Raw genomic sequence first — 20,199 nt, 5'->3', positions numbered from 1 at the left:
AAAGGAAAATATGTCTAGATTACTGCGGAAGGTAAAAGGCTAAACATGCATAGTACAAACATAAATATAAAGAACGTTTTAGTATGCCAAAAATACATAAGTTTAATATTGATTTCACATTATCATAGTGTTTAATTACAGGGTGATGATTGTCATTGTTGCAACAAATTGTTGCGTTGATTCAATTTCAGATATCAATATTTAAATAAAAAAACTTTTGTATTAAAGACAAGACATCTCTGTCTCATTCCATTCATAATAAATTATTAGGCATTAATATTAATTGATAATAAGTACAACACAACATCATTCAGGTATTACTAGGCAAAATTAAGGACTAATGATTAGAGTCTAGAGTATTTACATTGTCTTTTTTTAGTTTTTGTTTTGTTCTTTTCAATTCAATTCGAATGCCAATCTGTTAATATTAGTTATACGCAATTTGCGTATGCTTGTATAAGAAATGATTGAAGCCTGAAATATGGATTAACAAATGATTGATTGAGCATGATTGATGTGGACATGATTCCCCATTTTAGCACCTGTACAGTGGAAACTACTACTGATGCGCTTTAGTAGCTATTACTTAATTCACAAACTAATCATTAATATTGCATTTGTTGTTCTTGTTGTTGTTGGTTGATGACGGTAGCAATCAAAAGGTGTCGCATTCGATGTTGCACTTCAATTGCGCTTGGACGAGTTGATTAAATATTTACAGCAATGTGTCAGCAAATGCTTCTCGCCAGACGATGAGGAGGAATTGTTATTGTTGTTGTTGTGGTGATTGTGGTGCTGCGGCGCGCCCAGCTCACGTGTGTATATATCGAGGCCATACTGACCCTCCTCCGGGAAGCTGCAGAGAGAGAAAGAGATAATTGCGAATTAAGCGCATGGCATTCGATATTCGAAGTGGGACTCACTTGATGATGAACGTGACAATGTCATCGAGTGTGCTGTGTGTCACATACTTGGCCAGCTTCTTCTCCTCGATGCCGTTCTTGTGCAGCGTTGCCATGAAGTCTGTCAGTGGCCGTGACATGCGGAACTGCAGATCCAAGCTGCGACCGGCAAAGATGAGCGGGTCCTACAGAGAAATGAAGTGTATTAAAACTGCGACATATTATTAGATAAAACTATTTACCTGATGTGTGATGGGTATGAGTCCAAAGAGACGCGTGGCCTTGGTTGGACCCCATTCACCGCTGGCGCAATCCGGCAGCGGCACCATAACCGTCTGTAGCTCTTCGCAGCAGATCTGCAAGGAGGATAAGCATAAGCAACTGCTTCTCTCAAGTTGTTTTATTTTGACTACGCACCTTAAACTTGCACACAGACTTGAATTTCATGGGTTCGCCTGTCAGATACTCCTGGGGCGTCACTGCATTCGCGAAAATGTCGAGCAGGAAGGCACCCGAGCACGGTGCGTGCACGCGGAAGGCCACAATGTTGCCAATGACGGACTGCATCACGAACCGCTTGAGCGAGACGCCGTCGTAGGAGAGCTCTTCGTCGCTGTCGTAGAACTTGAGGTTGTAGTGAAAGATCAGGCAACTCTGCATGTCCGTGGGCATGGCAATGCGCACAGTGGCCGCGCCCGTGTCATCTGTGAAAACCACTGCCCCATAACCCTCGTCGGCAAAGTGCAAACCGTAGCGGAAGAAGAGCGAGCGAACAAACGGTAGATTCTCGAACTCGCGCAGCGTGATGGGACGCTTTAGCAGTTGCCACTCCTCCTGCAGCGGATAGAACTCGTAGATGAACTCCCGCGGATCGGTGAGAAAGTAATGGTCGTCATACTCGTACCTAAAAGATTGTAAACCAGTTAGAGCAGGCAGTTTCAGGCAAGAATAGGATAAATATTCCGAATATCAAGGAATGGACAAATATTTGGTGTGATAAAAGCATCGGCAATAATAATGATTAATTTTCATGTGATTAATATCCGGTCCTAAGAAAAACCTCAAAAACTAACTTTAATATGTTTATTCTCCTATGGCTGGCTACCTTTCAAATAAAGATACATTTTTATCTATACATATTTATATTTATATTTATCCATAATTATCAAGAATGGCTTGTACTATAGAGTTCAATAGGTTTTCTTTTCCCAGCTACTTAATATTTCCTTCGGTAATAAGTTATAATAGCTTCTAAAAGTTATTTATATACTTTACTTACCGCAGACTGTCATTCTTGCCGCGTCCCTGTTTGGGCGCCTCCTTGGCGTTAACCAGATGCCGTGCACCCCAGTTGCACTGAACAAAGCGCCAGGCACCGGCCACATAGACAGCATTCCAGGAATTGCGGAAACGTGAATCTTGGAACTTGACCCCTGGCTGGTAGCCAGCGCTCTTGGAGTAGCCCTTGATGACGACACAATGCAGACCAGCGTAGCTGCAGAGACGCTTAAAGAGCACATGGTAGCTCTCAGTGCCATACTTGATGCCACGCAGCAATCCCATTGGAGTGTCGCCTCTGAGATCATCGTCAAAGTGCATGGCATTCAGATTCTTGACCGTAATCCAACGGAAAATCGTGCGCGCCTTCTCAATGTCTGTGGTGCAGCGACCGACGAGCTGGCGCACCAGATCCGTGAAGGTTTTCTGATCCTCCTGCGCCACCGAGATGGCAATGCGATCCACATCCTCGAACTCAATGGGATCCGTGTAGATTTGAAATTTGCTGACAGCTGGCGGCGCTGGAATTGGAGCATTTAACGGGTACTCAATGGGCACGGCACCCTCGCTGAACTCATCATCGAGGAAGATGCTCTCGCTCTGCATGTACTCGGAACGGCGGGCGCTAATCAACTCCAACATTTCGCTGGACTGACGATCCACCAATGCGGCCGTCTCATAGCGTTCGTGCTCCAGCATTTTGCGTGTGATGCTCTCCTTTTTCTTGCTGCGTCTCAACGTCATGTTCTTCTCCAGATCCTCCTTCTGTTGCTCGTGGCGCAGCGTCAGTATGTTGGCCTCATCGCGATTGCGACGCGACGTGGCCAGCTCCTTCTCGAATTTGTGCGTCAGGCGCTGCAACTCGCGCTCCCATTCGTCCTGGAACTCGTTTTGTATCTTGCGATCCTCCTCTTCGCGTTTTCGCGCAAATTTCCTATACAGATCGTCCTCCTCTTTGCGATGCTTCATCTCCAGGCGCGCCTGCTCCTCGCGTGCCTGTTAGATAATGCGGGGGAAAAAGGATTAATTATGGCAAGCGGACCAGAGAAAGCGTTCAATGAATTGTGGCTATATCTTAACTTGTGGTTGTGGCTGTATCTTGTGCTGTATGCTGCAGTTGCAGTTAGATTTTCGCTGCGGCTTTTGCAATGCTTGGCTTGTTAACTTGGCTAATTATAATGCCACGCTTCAGCTGCGACGCTTGGCAAAATATCTGACATTAGCTGCCACAGCCACATCAGCAGCGGCAGAGTCCAAGCGATACATGCCACCCGCAATTCCCCGCCCCTCTCCCCGCTCACTGGTCACGCATTGCGTGCACCTTCCGATCAATGCAACTCCAACTCCAACTGCAACTACAATTGACTCACGATTTTTAGACCATCTCACAAAAGTTTCACCTACAATTAACGGTAATGGAAATTCTACGAATCCATCATTATTTCAAGCAATTGAAAAACGAAAGAATCTTATTTTTAACTATGCCATATTAGCAATTATATGCGAGAAAGACTGAATTACAAATATTAAGTATACGCCAGGTTATTAACACAGTAATCGTATTAAATAAAAAATGAAATATTTATAATTTTTAAGTGGATTAAACGAAATTAAATTGGAGACTCAATATTTATGAATTTCAATTAAGCTTCTTAAGCTTAAGCGTGTTGTGGCTTGTGGTCAGTTTTTGATTTGAATGAAAGTGCATTTCCAGTGTTGACAAATGATAGCTACAACTTTTGCATTGCCAGCAGTGTTGCCAGGTTTTGAGCACCCGTATAAGCTAGATTTTTGAAAAAACAAGCTAGAATAAGCCAAATTAAAAAAAATAATGCAGAAAAATAAGCTACACCCAAATGAGAGAAAACATGAAACATACATATATCTCTTTTGGCATTTTAACAAACGATTTATTTAATTTCACAACTTCATTTAACACTTCAGAAGATCGTTATTCGATGTCACTATTAATTAGAAATAAATTCACGATCATACGAAATGCACATAACCATCGGCAAAAAAAGAACAAGCATGCATATTTTTCTTACAGAACAAACCGTTTATGTCGCAAATACATTTAAAACTAGAATATGTTAGATGAATTTTAAAATAAGCTATATTTCAAGCTTTAAGCCAAATGCATATTTTACAAGCTTTTCCACTTTCAAATATGCTAGAACTAGCTTATAATAAGCTAAAGTGGCAACACTGATTGCCAGTCAAATTTGCATCCAGTGTTGACAAGCGACAGCTGCAGCTTTTGCATCGCAAAACAAGTTCAAAGCGCAACGAGGGTTGACAATGACATAAGGGTGACATAAGCATGAAAGTATTTGAAACTTCTGACGAATTCACCAAGCAATTAAAATACATTTGTGAAATTTTATGATACAATAAGCATGACATTTGTATCGCTCGTTCACACAATTGACTGTTATTTCTGTTTTGAGCATTATTCAATTACTGCTTGTTGTTGGTTTTCATAATTACAGAGAGCTTGCTGCATTTGTGAATTGCATGTTGCACTCCACTTCCTTGGCCATAAGTCTGGCAAATAATACGGCATTAAACAAATTAGCTATGCTTTTGCTATGCCTTAATTAATGCTTCCGCATGGGAATTTTGAAGCATTTAGCGCCGCACAACGCAAACACATATGTAAACAATGGCAAAAGCAATAACAATATGCAATTAAAACCAAAATTCAATGTCAAGTTCAAAACAATAACTATAAAAATAAAATAAAACAAAAAGAGTAATAAGCAGCCGCAGCCAAAGTAGCCAAACAGTAACAACAACAACAACAACCACAACAGCTAAATGGTTCATAGCCCCGTTGACAATGGACAGTTGAAATTGCGTGAGCGGCTTAGTGAGACCAGAGCCAAAAAAAAAAGCTGCGCACAATATTGAGAGCAACAACAGTTATTACGCCCACAGTGACAAAAGCAAAGCAAAGAATAAAAGCAACAACAACGAGAAGCAGTAGCAACGGCAGCCGACAGCAGTCGAAAAGCAAAAAAAAAAAAGGCAAAACCAAACTGAAAACGAAAGTCCAAAAGCGTCGAAATTAATTATTGCATAAGTTACACAAACAAAAGCTGCACACACACACACGCTGAAAGACGGAGTGACTGACATCAATTGTAAATTGGCCATTTGCTGCGTCTGACAAAAATGCGCAAAAAGCTCAAAGCAAAAGCTAAGCTTAAGGAAGTGTTTGTGAGAGCAGTCACACTAACAATAACAATTACAAGCATACGCATTGCATAAGGGCCTCGAAGGGTGCGAGAAGAAGACGCATAGAGTGAGTGTGGGAGTGCAAGTGCCAGTTAAAGCGTGAAAGAGAGCAGCAAGCAATGTGCCAACAAGAATGAAGCTACCAACTGCGACGTCGACGTCTATGTCGACTGCGACTACGCTGCTGTCAGCTGAATGATGAAGCAAATGCTGCGACGATGTCGTCGTTACTTTCACTCTGGTGCGCATAATTTAGATTTAGCAACGTTGGCGCAGTGCACTGCAGCCGGAAAAACAAGTGACGGCGACGCGCATAGATATCCGTATATGGAAATCTATGCTGGCAGCTGAGACGCTTGGACTGGACAGCAGCACACTGCTGGCCAAAATAATGTGCACGGTGCGTTAAACCAGCTTCAAGTGAACTCTGAAGTTGTGCTGTATAGTTTATGTTTGTTTTTATGTTTCTTCTCTTCTGTGTTTTTTTTTTTTTGGTGGGTGTGTGAGTGAGTATGTAGTACATATGTCTGTCTGTCAGTCTGCGTGTGTGTGTGTGTGTGAGTGTGCGTGGCAGTTGTAAAACATGCAAAATTTTTAATGATTGCATGCATGCAATTTTTCACATATTTTCTATTAGACGACGGGCGACGGCGACGGGGGGGAAATGTTGCGGCTTTTGCGGTGTGGCAACAACAAAGCCATCAAACACCTGTTCAAAATTTGTTAAATTGAGCGTTGCAATAATATGCGCTTGCCGCTGCTTAGGAGTTGTGTTTCGTTTTTGTTGTTGTTGTTGCTGATCACTCGCGTGTGGCATTCTCAAAAGTGAAAGAAATGCTATTTTGGTGGCACTGCCACAAAAACAAAACCAACAACAGATCACCAACAACTGGAAAAAAAAACTTGTGCGATTTTAATTTCGTTTTTGAAATCAGTCTTTTTTCTGTTTTTTTGTTCGTTTACGTAAAATGCGATTATAATGCTTTCACCGACATGCAGATTTGCCAGATTTGCAGCGTCAACTCGCACAAGTGGCAAGTGGCAAGTCATGCGCCAAAGCCGACGCCAATGATATCAGCTCTGACCGTTAGTCCGACGCATGCACTTGCCGATAAGTGTTGCACATTGCTATAAATTGTAATCGAGGCGCCACAAAAAAAAAAAAACAAAACTTGACCACTGTTTGCGCTTGTTGCACACACCGCAACACCGCAACTCAACTGGCGACGCGACGAGACGCACACATTACCCGGAATCATCTGCAGCTGTCAGTGGAAGCCAAGCTAGACTCCCCCTGTTTAAGCCATCAAAAGTGGCCCACACTCCTCGCCATTAAAAGCCAAAGAGCAGTTAAGATAACGCATAAAAGTTGCAAAGTAATAAATGACGCACATGACTGCTCAACGAGCAGATACCCTGTATCCGGGTCTCTGATTTCACCCCCCAATTGAATGGATGTGAAATTATCAAGATGAAAAAGATAACACGATTAAAACATGAGGACAGTTAACATTAAAGCTTCAGCTTTAAACTGGATCAATTAATGCGGCGAATCAAATAAATCTTCATGAAATATGCACTGCAAATATTTAAAAATATGATTCTACTTGCAAGTAAAAGTTAACTGAGACAAAGATTGATGGAAATGGCTCGGTAAAACAAAAGACTTAGGCAACAAACTTGAGCTGGCAACAACAACAAGTGTAAATAGCACACTAGCCTACATAATCATGAGTTTAGCTGCGATTGCATTAATTAAATATATACCCACCTCCCCCTCCTAACTGAACTCAGCTTGAGTTAACTTCACTTGCTACTCGTCGGCTCAACTTGAGGCGGACATAACAAACGTAGATGGCGATGGCAAACGGGCAACTGACGGAGCATTGCACAACCGTTTGTTTACAAGACACAACTAGGTAAGTAAGTGTGTATCTGTGTGTGTGTGTGTGTTGCCAACCCGCTATAAACGTCTGAAGCAATGATTGCTGACCAGCAACCAGCAACGAGCAACGAGCGCGCAGTTAAATTTCATTAGATGTTCTGCACTAAATAATTTCTTAATTTGCGGCCACTTGCCACTCAGTTAGAATACTCATTGATGAAGGAGTCTCTAGGGGGGGAAGTGAAGTGAAGAGGAGGTGATAAAGAGCCAGACTCACCAGGTAGAAATCAATTGGCTTCTCGCGCGCCTTATTGTAGGCCTTTTGTATCTCCGTCTGTTTGAGAGCGTGCGCAATATGCAAAGCGCTCGCATCGAAGCGTCCATATTTGTAATCGGAATCGTTTTGCGATGGCGAGCTCACCTCACGTCCCCCATAGCCATTGGGCGTTGATTGGCGCGAGCTCAGGACACCTGGAGTCAATTGTTATCCGATTGTTCGTTATTGTTAGTTATTTGTAATGGAAATAAAGCAAACTCACCATCGATCTCGGTGCGTGTGCCGCGTATTTGCTCGTTCACAAATTTGTTGGTACGCGGCGCATTCAAGGCCTGTCTGATGCCCACCGATGTCTGGTCAAGATGCCCGGGTCCGCTCTTTGGTACATGTGAACTGCAATAGACCTGCAATACAATATACATACACATAAGCGAAAGATCAACCACTGAGCACATCAAATCGCAGATCAAAATCAACAAACATTCACGTAAGTACGCACAACAAAATGTTAATTTAAATTTTCAAATTACACAAAAGGTAAGAAGAAAGCAAAATATCAAAAATAAAAACTCTGTGGAATGTGGCAAGTAAAAAGGCATTTAAAAGCGATTATCATGATGAAACTGCGTTCGTTTGTAATACACAAAACTCGCTTGCAATTAGACTCCAGATTGGGTCAGATTTGTAAAGATTAGATTTATGAAAAAGTTTATTAGCCAGTGTGTTAAGTAATCTTTGCAATTGCAGCAATTACGTAGGAGAATTTAACACAGATAATTTATAGATTGGAATTTAAATACTGCTGATTACTTGGCAATTATTAACCTTAAATTATTTGAGTATATACTTGATTATAATTTCAGATAATTTTTTTTCTCTAAATTTTTATTTAATTATCAGAAATAGCAGTTTTCCAATGAGCCCTGCTATTATTTAATTTCAGATAATAACAATCTTTTGTAAACACAAATACAAATAAATATTTAAATTATAGTTGAACAAATTTTATAATATATACTTCGTGTTATATTTTTATCTCTTAGCTATTTAAATTATTTTACTGCCTGTTGAAACATAAATGACACATTTACTATACACTTCTGGTCTTAGGTTAGACGCATCCACTTTTATTTTAAATAAAATGCTATATTTATAATAATTCTAATCGTTCAAAAAACTTTTCATATCAGAGTTCGAATCTTGTTCGAAAAATATGTGAAAGTTCACCTGCAGTGTATTTAAAAATTATTTCTGTTACTAAAATTCTAAAAAATTTTAATTAAATTTAAATTCACCTAATATATTATGAATTCATTCAAAATAAATGCATTAATAATTTCAATATACAAGTATTAAGTGTAAAAGAATTTGAAATAAATGCAGTAATACTCGTAAATATGCATTATAAAAAATGTAAAATGAGCCAATACTCAAATTAATTTACTGCCGACTAAAAGAACATACTTAGAATTATTTATGCATTTTAATTTAATTTTAAATTACTGCACAAATATTTGCAAAAATAAAGAAATATTCAATTTATTTCTACAGTTAACTTCAAAATTATGTAATATATAATAATATACTTGAAAATAGATGCAGTAATAATCGCAAATATAAGTTATAAATTAATTTAAAAGAACTATAGTAATATTTGCAAATATAAGCAAATATTCAAATTAAATTTCTGCTTAATAAAATACTATATTTAAAATAATGCATATAATTTAAGATACATATTTTTAAAATAACTGCACTAATATTATCAAAACCAAATCGATATTCAAATGATTATTTTGCTTAATAAAATAATAAATTCCATAGAATTCTAATTCACTTCGCATTCCTTTAATAGATCGTCTGCTTTTAAATACGAGTGACATATATAACATATAGATAGCTAAAGAATCTATAATATATCACTGTAGTATTATTATCAGCACACATGGATTAACAAACCAGCCAAATGATATAAGTTCATGATTGTCACAAGTGCATGAATTAAAATCGAATGCGAATACGATTCGATGGCTGATTGCATAAGTATTAAGTTCTCGATGAGATCGTCTGCTATTAAATATAATTAACAAGTCGAACGTGAATCGTTTTCATGAATAAATTTCTCATCAATGAGGCGAGTGGAGAACAAGTATTGCTGCAAACGTGTTAGCAACAAGGGAAAACTAGCAAATGAAGCCGAATTCGGATGTTAATTAATGAAATATCATCAGTTTAGCTTGTTTTAAGCAATTTGTATGGCAATGCCATAAGTCAAATTGTTTAAGCTGTACACTTTATGAACTTGTGACAGTGTTATGCTTAGCTTTTTTGCCCTGTGCAACGGCAACAGCGACAACTCAATGCTATTCACCTACTCACAGCAGGTGGCCGCCTTTAAGCTGTAGCCATATATCTGCTATATACATATATATATATATATACAAATATGCATGTGAGAGACCGCAGTGACACACATTCGCCAAGTGCAATAACAAAAAGTTATTTATTATTATGCACACACTCGCATGTATGCAAAATGCGGCGGCAGCTGTGCAAATATGTTTGTTTTTTGTTGTGGCACGTTTGTCGCCTAAGTCATTTATTCTCTCTCTCTCTCTTTCTCTGTCTCTTGTACTTACCTCTTTGTCGTCCTGCTTGTGTTGATTGTTAAAGTATGTTTTAAGAGTCAGCTTGGTGCCGCAGTGGACGCACTTGAAGCAACCGGAATGGAAGAATGTGAAATCCTTGAGCGGCCCCACGCGATCCACCTGATAGACGGTCTCGCTGCAGCGGAGGCAAGTGGACTCGTAGAAATTTGGACGATACATTGCAATTCCAGTTGATTCGAGAGTCAGCTGCTACTTTTACTGATTTCCGGTTATTCCTCACTGTGTGTGTGTGTTGCTGTTGTTGTTGTTGTTGTTGCTGCTGCTGTTTCACTTTTCTTTCTAATTTCACTTGCAATTTATATTCTGTTCAATTGTCTGCCGATTTTCTGGTGCGGCACGTTTATCGGGTTCTACTCGTTTCTGCTGTTGCCGTTGCCGTTGCTGTTGCTGTCGTGACACTTTCAACACACACACCAATGCTTAATTTATTGGCCAGCCAAATTGTGCGCCATGTTCCACATCAGCTGCTAAGGCTGTAGCTGCAAAACGAAAACAAAAAACAAAAATCAAATCAAATCAAATAATCGCATAGTTTAAGAAGAAGCCTCGGCTGAAAAAGTCGTGTTGCGTGTGTGTGGGCATTTGAATTTCCTTTTAATATGTTATGCCTTACTATGTTATATACCTGCCCCGCACATACACTTAAATTGGACATATCAATAGCTAGCAACACAGCAACAGCAACAGCGACAACAACAGATCACATCACGACACAGTCAATACCAAAAGTGGCCAAAACCAACGACAAAGCCCAAGTCAAAGTCAAAGCCAAAGCTAAAGCCAAAAAGTTGCTTCATTTTTTGTTTGTATTTGGCGTCAGCGGCGGCCAAAAAACTTTCATTTTTGTTCCGAAGCCGAAGCTGAAGCCAAAGCTGAAGCTGATGCCACCGAAGTTGTGACTGTGAAAATATAATTAATGAATTTTAATCAAGTGGACACAGACACCAAGTCGTAAATGGGCAGCAGCAAACAGCATCGCCAGCATCCCACCAAAAAATAAATCTGTGCTGACTAATGTGAAGGGTCTGTATCACAGCGTCTCTCTCCCTGAGTTTCAATCTCAGTCTCTGTCTCCGTCTCTATGATGCCATCGACAAATGTTTGCCACCGACGACGACGACGGCATTGCCATTGACCTCGCGACAACAACTTGCCGCAAACGTGCAACAATTGAACTTGTTGTTGTGGCAAGCAACTGTTGCACTGTTGCAAGCAACTGCTGCACGACGACGCGAGACTGCTGCGCTGCAAATGGCAAATCGCGCCTGGCACCAGAAGGAGGCCGTCGCCATTGAATTTTTGCCATTTCCATTTGATTAATTGCTGCGATTGTTGTTGCTGCTTTTTGCACATTTTCCACAATTAAATCAGAGATGGAAAACCATAAAACTCACACACACACATGCAGGTAATATTAATTGATTGTTGTTTGTGAGCTGCACTTGGCCAAAATTAAAACAAATGCGGCTCAGACAGCTTTGCTTTCTTTTCAAGTTTAATGAACGTTAAGCAATTGTAATCGCGCAATGGTAGAGGAGGGAAGGGGAGGAGTAGAGAGAGGTGGTTTTTATGATTAGCGCCAACTATTGCGGCATCTAAACTCAAGCTCATTGAAGGTTGCTGCCCGCGTTGGCTGCATGCAACGACGCCAAGCGACGACGAGCATGGAAATGTAAATGCAGCGAGCGTTTTGTAACACCAAATTATTTTGATTGGCTGTAAATTATGTTTTCCAAGTTCCGCTTTGAGGTTTTGCTCTCGATCGAGCGTTACAAAATTGCGGCACGGAAATTGTTGAATTCAATTTGCTCGCAACCAAATAATGGAAAATGCAACCAAAATTAGTGAAATGATTGAAATGAGCTGGCAACTTTAAGCAGCTTAGAATAAGCTCGGCAGCTGCTTTTAATCTATGCATTGTTCAGCCATCGAATACCTGTTTTACTTGTCTGATTTATGGTCATTTATTGAATTTGGCTATTTCACTGCTTTCCACACATTCCAAAGAGCCAACCACTCATCACATCATATCACATCACCCAGCGATCGGAGCTGTAAGTAAGTTCTGTCAATGGGCTGTCCATAAATCGCTTGATAGGCCCAGCTAAGTAAATTGATTTGGCGCCGCAACACACAACAAAACCCACACACAAAATCAATTGACAATCACGTATGCGAGCCATGAATGAAACGCCCACAATGTGACACAAACAACAGATCTGTGATGATGCGATCATTATCAAAATGGGAGTGATTGAATGGTCTAATTAGTTGCCGATTTTGACATAATTAGCGTGTAATGATAATTGTAATAATGACAAGTGCTCGAAAGCACTTTTGCACACCAATCAACAATCTGCCAACTGAGCTTGAGCTGGGCGGCTGTGACAAAACGCCTCGTGAGGCTTACATCACGTAGCACCGTGGTCAACCTAGTGTGACTAAGAAGCGCACTCTCGCAGGGGGGCACTCTTCCTATTCGTATTCGTATTCCTATCGCTATCGCTATCGCATTGCCGTTTGGAAAGAACTTCAAAGAACTGAGGAGAGTGAAGTGAGGAGAAGTGATTTCGTATGCTTTGTCGGCGTTGAATTTCGCACATGCCAAGCATAAAAGTTGTCTCGTGTATCACCTGGCTTTTCCAACTGAATGCATTTGAATAATGTATGCGGAAAAATGCTGGCAACAAATTACAAGGCCATCGCTTTTTATAGTTTCATAACATTTTGGTCAATTTCGCTTGCAACATCTTCTTAAGATTCATTAATCAACGTGACTAAACAGTTTAATTACAATTTCTAAACGGAATACGTGTTTCAAGTTCACATGGAAAAATTTTAATTTCTTATTAGACAAACTGTGATAAATCGTTACAGGAAATTAAGAAAACACAGAAACAAAAAAACTCGTTTAAACTTTTAGCGTTTGACAGACGTTGAAGGCCGCATGTAAATATCTTAAAGTGTTTTTCCAAATCTTGCTTCAGTATTACGCAAATCCTGAGCATTTTCATTAAATTGCTGACATATTATTAGGCGACTCATTTGAAGTAATTTGTATTCATTGTTGTGTGATGATTTCACACTCGAAAATGTCAAACACTTTTCGCTTTTTCTATCAAGAAATCAGTTGCTGAACTAGACATAAAGGAATCGAAAGTGGCTCGAATCAAAACATTTAAATAGATTAATAATAAAAAGAGCGCGTTGCATTTGCATAAAGAGCGTTGTGTGTGTTGCTTTGACTATTTGATTTGGTCTTTTATATACTTTTATCAATCAATTTGATGGCAAGTTCGTTGCCTAAGTCTTTTGTTTGGCGCCTCGATGCGAGTCGAAAAACCCGATAACAATGACAATCGATAATAACGGTAAACGCAGCAATGCAACTAAAACAACAACATCAAACAACTTTATGTGACTGTATTGGCATAATTAGCGCAGCTAATCATAATGCAGGTAGCATGTGGTGGGGAGAGGGGGAGGGTGGAGGGGCTGACGACCAAAACAATAAGCGAATGTAGCATGTAGTTTTTTGTTATCTATAACTGGTTTTAAACTCATTACCAATGAAACAATAATTGAAAAATGTGTGCCGCCTCCTTCCCCCTAATAACAATGCGCTGCCTTTCAGAGTGGGAGAACTTTAAATAAACAAAACAAAACAAAACCAAACCAAACAGACAAAAGGAAATAAAAAGCATAACAACAATAGCAATAGCAGCGAGAGCAATGAGAGCAGGTGCCTGCTATTGGTTGACCCTGCTCTCTCTATCTCTCTCTCTCTCTCGCACTTCCTCCCCCTCTAACTACTATACACTTGCTTGCATCTATGTACTCGTTCTCTCCCTCTCTGTGGTTTGGTGTCTCGCTCTCTCGCAACGTCAGCGGCGCATGCTTGCAATCTTTCACTTTTTGTGCGCGCTCCACTTTTTGTAAATTATTTCTCGTCTGTTTTTGTTTTTGGTGTATTATTATTATTATTATTATTTTTGCCTTGATTATACACACGCGATATATGCAAGTGCATGACTGGAAAGCTGACTTTTTTAGTTTTCTTGTTTGTAGACTTTATGCACTTTGGGCCCTTTGCTCTCGCAGCTCCCCAGACTCCCAACGGTTTGACATACTTTATACTTTGTATTTTAGTATTTTCAATTGTTCTTCTCCTCTTGTTCTTACGACTTGCGCTTGCGCTTCAGTTTCGGTTTTTTTTTTTTTATATGCTGTTTATGTGATCGTTTGCGAGTGTGTCTGTGTGTGTTGTTTTCTACGCAGCTAAACAACTTTCTTCTCATGCGTTTTAAAGGGGCGCGCGTTGTGCAAAAGTATTTATGATAAATTTCACACACACATACATATATCACACAGACTCACACACACACTTGTAGAAAGCATAAGCATAAGCTGGTATAGCAACAAAACTCGCCACTAAATCACACATATGGACACTCACACACGCACATTCAGTTCAGTGAGCACACACAAAAGTTTGGCTTTGGGTCTGAAGCACAACGCAGATTCTTTTTATTTGTACAACATTTTTGGCATTTTTGTCATATTTCTGATGTATGCAAGCATACAGTTCAACTGAATACTAACACAAATACGAAATATAAACGGGAATGTAACAAAATTCATTACCAAACACACACTTATACACGCATACAAGTGCAAAGGTAAAATAAAACCGACCGCTGTAACACGCTGTTTTCACGACGATCGCTTTGAGACTGACTCTTGAAGAGCTTTGAGCTATGAACAAGCTTTGAGTAGAAAACATTCATGTTAAGTAATAGAGGTCTGTTAACTAACAGGAAATGGTCTCTAAAGTCGTTAAAAATGTCAAAAATACTATTTTTGCTTATAACTTTCGGATTACATTTCAAATTATCTCTATTTGAATAATCGTTTTTGAAGAAAACTAAAATGTTACATTGGTGCGACCTGACTTATCTTGTCCAAAATGATTCGCACCTTTCTCAACAATTTGAAATTATTAAAACTAAAAGCAAAATGTTATAGATTAGCAACGAAAACAGTTTAAATCTCTAAAATATACCGAAATGTATATTCTATACAGTGTTCCATAACGCAACTTTGCACCTGTCATCGATAACTTGACAGCTGACTGAAAGATATCGTATCGACCGACCTCCACATTATATCGACAAATTATCTACAAACAAAATAGAGAATTGGAACAAGTAACATTTCGTTGTTAGTTTTTAACTTTAGAATGGGTAATGCATTGCAATTCCCAAGTGACGACGAGGATATTTGGGAGTTCCCCGACGATTACGATGTGATAAATGTCAATGTCGCCGCAATGGACGTGCAATTGGGACGTCCAAATTACGTACCAAACAAGCTGCCTGTAATTCTAAACAAACCAAATCTGGACAAATTTCAAGTAAGCACGAAATTTTTTCTTATCAACCCTATTGTTGTATTGTTTCTTCTTGCTGATACAGAAAACAGACATGTATAAAGAAATAAAGGCACGCAGCAGTTTGATTAATAAGAAATCGCGAGAACAACACTGGAATCTGTTGAACGCGCTGCAACAGCGTGAAAATGGAATCACAGCGCCTGGTTATTCATCATTCTCGCCCAGTCAACAGCGCTTCTTGTCCAACTTCTATATACCCAATCAGAAGGCAATGCGACTGATGTCTTTGGACGCCAAAGTGTTTGTCTCCAAGTTCAATAAAAGCGGCAGCAAACTGTTAACAGCATGTCAAGGTCACCATCAATCTTTTGTTACCACTTTTTGACATTGTAATTGTTAATGCGCAATTTGTGCTTTGCAGATGGCTTTGTGAGGATTTACGATGGCTCCAAAGGCACTTACCACTTGATCAATCGTATTAACGCACGTGACGTACAATGGAGCATTACCGATGCTGATTTCAGTCCGAATGGACAGCACTTTGCCTACTCCACCTGGTCACGCTCATGTAGGTAGCGCAGCAAACACTACGATTTTATTGTTCATACTCGACTTTCACTTTTGCAGTCTACATCATGCCCGTGAACGGCACCGACGACGACTGTCAGTGGATCGATGTGGACGATACGTCTAGCATTCGTGTGGCGATCTTTTCACTGCGCTATTCGCCCACTGGCGATAAGATTATTGGTGGCAGTGGCAATTCTACGGTTATTATTGGTGATGTTGCCACACGCGCCACACAAATCTTACGCACTCATCGCGCGCCTGATATTGATGTGAATGCTGTGAGCTTTGTGAATGACAAGGATCCCAATATTATCATTGCTGGCTGTGATGATGGCCTTCTGAAAGTATTCGATTTGCGTACGTCATTTCGTTCTCGTTATCTGACCAAATCCGTGCTATCATTTGTTGGGCATTATGACGGCATAACGTACATTGATCCCCGCAACGATGGCTATCATGTGTTGTCTAATTCCAAGGACCAAAGCATTAAGATCTGGGACATGCGCCTACCCAATAGTCAGCGTAATCGTCCGGCTTCTCGCTCACATCTGAATTCGAAGGCCAGGTGGGATTATCGCTGGGATCGCGTGCCACGCGAATGTAAGCTTGCATATTTATTAATTCTGTTATTAGTATTAATTCGCAACCATTTTGCAGTTTATAATCCACACAAAGCGCTCGATGGCGACAGCAGCATTATGACTTATCGTGGCCACCGTGTGAGCAAAACTCTGCTGCGCGCCAAGTTCTCGCCTGCGGAGCAAACTGGCCAGCGTTTCATTTATACCGGTTGTGCTACAGGTCGTATTATAAGTGAGTTTTATACGAGGAAATATTTCTTGTCATTTCTCTTAAACAACTGTTATTCCAGTTTACGATGTGCTTACGGGCAAAATTCGTGAGGCTATCGAGGGGCATCGCAATGTTATACGTGATTTGGATTGGCATCCAGTACGGTCAGAGATTGTGTCCAGCTCGGTAATAATATTGTCGTCCAGCTTCACATTCGCAATAGCTAATTGTTGATTTTCAAATTTGTAGTGGGATTCACATGTGCATCTGAACAACTTTAAGAGGAATATGGCTCCAGTGTCGCATAAGCGACGTCGCAGCTCCGCGCGAGACAATTTGCCATTGCGGCGGTCGCGTCGTCTGGCTAACAGATCGGATTCAACTAGCAGAGCATAATGTTAGTTTTGTATACATACTGTATAGGATACACATTACAATTAACATTAGTTTAACACTACAATTACTTTGGCTATGCAAATGGAATCAGTACATAAGTTTTTAAATTACAAATGGAATCAATTTATAAGTTTAAGTTACCACGTAACCACACGCGCTAAACACCTGTAAGCTGTAAACCAAAACACAAAAGTCCCTCTTGGTTCAATGAACAAGACTGAAGACACGGCACACAGAAGAGAGAGCAGAAGAGGGAGCGCTGTTGATTCGGCCTCAGGCCTCGGAACAAGTTTCAATCTCCACCACCTTCAAATCCATCCACCCCAACTGCAACATAATTCAAACAATCACTCAACTAACATTTAAAAAATATTGGTTTGTTTATTATAATAATAACTATTATATTATTGTTACATATTAAAATGTAAACTATGTACAACACTAATATTATACTACGCCTTTAAGAATTCAGTTGAATTATATTTTCTCGTGTTTCAATGTTGTTGTTCACTAAATTCCTGAGAATAATTGGCGTTTCTTCACTGCTCTCACAGCTGCTTTATGTTTATGTTTGGGTTTTGTTATGCCAACCTTGGGTTCATTGAGGTACTTGCTAGTTTTGCCTTCCCAAAGATTGAAAATACGCAGATTATCGTTTTTTGCTTGCACCACTTTCAGTTTTATGTTTTCGTCGACATCGTATCCGGTTATGTGTGCTATCGTCGAGTTCCTGTACGCCTTCATATCGAAGATGTAGAATTTTTCTGCGCAAAATGAAGAGATTGGGCATACATTGAATGAGTCTCGCTTTTTAATAAGTTCCTCGTAAGAAAGGTATTGGCTGTTGTCAGAATCAGTATCTGCATCAGAACTAGAAGATTCGGCACTTACTTCAACGTTCTCATGATTCTCTGGCTTCTTTTTCTTCTTCGATTTCTTGTTAGTTTCTTCATCTACTGGGATTTCTTTTGTTGCATTCACATCGACATCGTCATCTTGCTTATCCTTCTTTTTCTTTTTACGCTTTGGCTGGCTTGTTTCCTCGGCTTCCTCCACTTGTTGCTCCAACTCAATGGCGTCTGCTTCGGCTGCCCGCTTGGATTTCTTTTTCTTCTCCTTGGAAGTAGCTTCCTCGGACGGCACAGATTTCACTTCAGGTTCGGGTTGCTGCTTCTCCTTGATTTCTTCGGCAGCTCGCTTCGACTTCTTTTTCTTTTCCTTGACAACAGCTTCAACAGACACAGCTTCCACTTCGGACTCAGGTTGCTGCTCCACTGTAGCTGTTTCTTCGGCAGCACGTTTCGACTTCTTTTTCGTCTTTTCCTTGGTAGCAGATTCCTCGCTTGGAGTGGCTTTGACTGCTGCCTGAGCCTGTTCAGCATCCTCTTTCGACTTTTTCTGTTTCACCTCATTAACATCCTTTGGGTCTACTTCTAGTTCATCTGCACCTTCAGCTACATTCTTCGATTTCTTTTTCAGTGGCGGTTTCTCTTCAGTCAACTCACTCTGCTCCTCCTCAGCTGCACGCTTCGATTTCTTCTTTTCTTTCTTCTCCATGACAGATACAATCTCTGCTTCTACTTCTGGCTCAGCTTCAACTTCTTCAACCACTTCCTTCGACTTCTTTTTCTTCTTTATCTTGGAAGCAGTTTCTTTAACTGGGGAAGATTCAATTACCGTTTCCTCTTCCTCTTTCTTGGCACGCTTTGATTTCTTTTTTTTCTTTTCCGGTTGAGCTGTCTCTTCAACCTCTTCAGCATCATTCACAGCAGCTTCGCCATCTCCATTTGGAAGCGGTGTCGCTTCCTCAGCAGCAACAAAAGAATTGTTCTTCAATCTGTTTTTCATAGCTTCCATTTTCTGTTTGAAATAATCATTAACTGACAGTCCAGTGCTCACTGTGTGAACACCAGCAAAGTTGGGGTCAACAGGCTTCTCCTCCTCCTCTGCTGGCTGCTGCTCTGCGGGTACAACAGGCTCAACAGGTGCATCGATGTCTTCTGTAGCCTTTTTGCCAAATATGTTGGCCAAATCTTTTTCACTGTATCGTGACAAATCTTTGCCACGCGTAAACTTCTTATAGTGCACACGGGCTTTGCTCTGCTTGGACTTCTCCTCCAGCGAGACTCCACTTATGTTATTCTTCAAGGTTTTGCTCTTAACCTTTTTTTCAGGTGTCACCTCCCTAAAACCGAAGCCCATAGGACGAGCTTCGTCCTCGGAAGCGGATGCTGCACCGCTATTATCATTTGTATTTGGAGCATCGTCGGCGCTGCCGCCATTGAGTGAATTTAGCAGGCCATTGAAACCCTCTTCATGGATGGTCCATTGATCATCGCGGTTTTCGTAGCCCAATCCTTCGGCATCATTTTTAAAACGAACGCGCACAAAGTCTTGTGAGCCATCCTCGTTGGCACCCAGCCCGCGGCCCTTAGACCAGCCCATTTTCTCGAGCATTTTCGTGCCAAAACGTGCGGAATCTGCAAAGCACAAAACTAATAACACAAATTGTTGAATTTTAATGCATTTCTTCTTCACCTTCATAAAGCGCTTTGCCGCGCGGACACAAATTGTATTTTTTGCGGCGTCGTGGTTCAGCAAGCATAGCCATTTTGAATACTAATTCTTGAGCACTTTAAATATAAACACTTTTAAATAACTTTCATTAATTTATTTCAACAATAAATAATATTAAATTTAAGTTAAAGCATCACACTACAATCAAAAAACGCTGCTTCTGCTAACACGTGCAAAACAGCGAAACCAGCTGTTGCTTATCGCAAACTATCGATAGTTGT

The 20,199-nt window shown here is 40.3% G+C and overlaps 3 protein-coding genes across 5 annotated transcripts; 1 reads left to right on the top strand and 2 right to left on the bottom strand.

Moving 5' to 3' along the window:
- Positions 1 to 73: 73 nt before the first annotated feature.
- On the bottom strand, positions 74 to 14,995 carry LOC133842455 (hillarin). 2 transcript variants are annotated; one of them, XM_062275539.1, is made up of 9 exons: positions 14,896 to 14,995; positions 10,222 to 10,730; positions 7,845 to 7,986; positions 7,583 to 7,776; positions 2,182 to 3,176; positions 1,320 to 1,806; positions 1,145 to 1,258; positions 924 to 1,087; positions 74 to 856 (listed from the first exon to the last, which is right to left on the bottom strand). In XM_062275539.1, exons 2-9 carry the CDS (start codon positions 10,408 to 10,410, stop codon positions 685 to 687), a joined length of 2,457 nt encoding a protein of 818 aa, XP_062131523.1. In that variant the 5' UTR covers positions 10,411 to 10,730; positions 14,896 to 14,995; the 3' UTR covers positions 74 to 684. The 2 variants fall into 2 exon arrangements, with proteins under 2 accessions (XP_062131523.1, XP_062131524.1); XM_062275540.1 differs by having other exon boundaries at positions 14,854 to 14,955.
- Positions 14,996 to 15,421: 426 nt separating this feature from the next.
- On the top strand, positions 15,422 to 17,883 carry LOC133842459 (DDB1- and CUL4-associated factor 11). The gene is made up of 7 exons (XM_062275549.1): positions 15,422 to 15,664; positions 15,726 to 15,996; positions 16,065 to 16,211; positions 16,271 to 16,813; positions 16,871 to 17,026; positions 17,085 to 17,191; positions 17,255 to 17,883. The coding sequence occupies exons 1-7, from the start codon at positions 15,491 to 15,493 to the stop codon at positions 17,399 to 17,401; spliced, it is 1,545 nt and encodes a 514-aa protein (XP_062131533.1). The 5' UTR covers positions 15,422 to 15,490; the 3' UTR covers positions 17,402 to 17,883.
- On the bottom strand, positions 17,758 to 20,170 carry LOC133842456 (PIN2/TERF1-interacting telomerase inhibitor 1). Of its 2 annotated transcripts, XM_062275542.1 has the most exons (3): positions 19,940 to 20,170; positions 18,293 to 19,881; positions 17,998 to 18,165 (listed from the first exon to the last, which is right to left on the bottom strand). In XM_062275542.1, the coding sequence occupies exons 1-3, from the start codon at positions 20,010 to 20,012 to the stop codon at positions 18,142 to 18,144; spliced, it is 1,686 nt and encodes a 561-aa protein (XP_062131526.1). In that variant the 5' UTR covers positions 20,013 to 20,170; the 3' UTR covers positions 17,998 to 18,141. The 2 variants fall into 2 exon arrangements, with proteins under 2 accessions (XP_062131525.1, XP_062131526.1); XM_062275541.1 differs by having other exon boundaries at positions 17,758 to 19,881.
- Positions 20,171 to 20,199: the final 29 nt, after the last annotated feature.

Source organism: Drosophila sulfurigaster, chromosome 3 (assembly GCF_023558435.1).
Source record: "Drosophila sulfurigaster albostrigata strain 15112-1811.04 chromosome 3, ASM2355843v2, whole genome shotgun sequence".
NCBI classification, from domain to species: domain Eukaryota; kingdom Metazoa; phylum Arthropoda; class Insecta; order Diptera; family Drosophilidae; genus Drosophila; species Drosophila sulfurigaster.
The sequence above is the reverse complement of the archived record's forward strand: the minus strand, read 5'-3'. Positions and strand labels throughout refer to the sequence as shown.

Bases quoted from the DNA above. Each gene is read 5' to 3' on its own strand.
- LOC133842459 (XM_062275549.1), top strand. From the start codon at position 15,491: ATGGGTAATGCATTGCAATTCCCAAGTGACGACGAGGATATTTGGGAG. The intron at 15,997-16,064 runs GTCACCATCAAT...TGTGCTTTGCAG, and splicing joins ACTGTTAACAGCATGTCAAG to ATGGCTTTGTGAGGATTTAC. The intron at 17,027-17,084 runs GTGAGTTTTATA...CTGTTATTCCAG, and splicing joins TGCTACAGGTCGTATTATAA to TTTACGATGTGCTTACGGGC.
- LOC133842456 (XM_062275541.1), bottom strand. From the start codon at position 20,012: ATGGCTATGCTTGCTGAACCACGACGCCGCAAAAAATACAATTTGTGT. The intron at 19,882-19,939 runs GTGAAGAAGAAA...TGTGCTTTGCAG, and splicing joins CGGCAAAGCGCTTTATGAAG to ATTCCGCACGTTTTGGCACG.
- LOC133842455 (XM_062275539.1), bottom strand. From the start codon at position 10,410: ATGTATCGTCCAAATTTCTACGAGTCCACTTGCCTCCGCTGCAGCGAG. The intron at 7,777-7,844 runs GTGAGTTTGCTT...AATTGACTCCAG, and splicing joins CACACGCACCGAGATCGATG to GTGTCCTGAGCTCGCGCCAA. The intron at 1,807-2,181 runs GTAAGTAAAGTA...ACAATCTTTTAG, and splicing joins GGCAAGAATGACAGTCTGCG to GTACGAGTATGACGACCATT.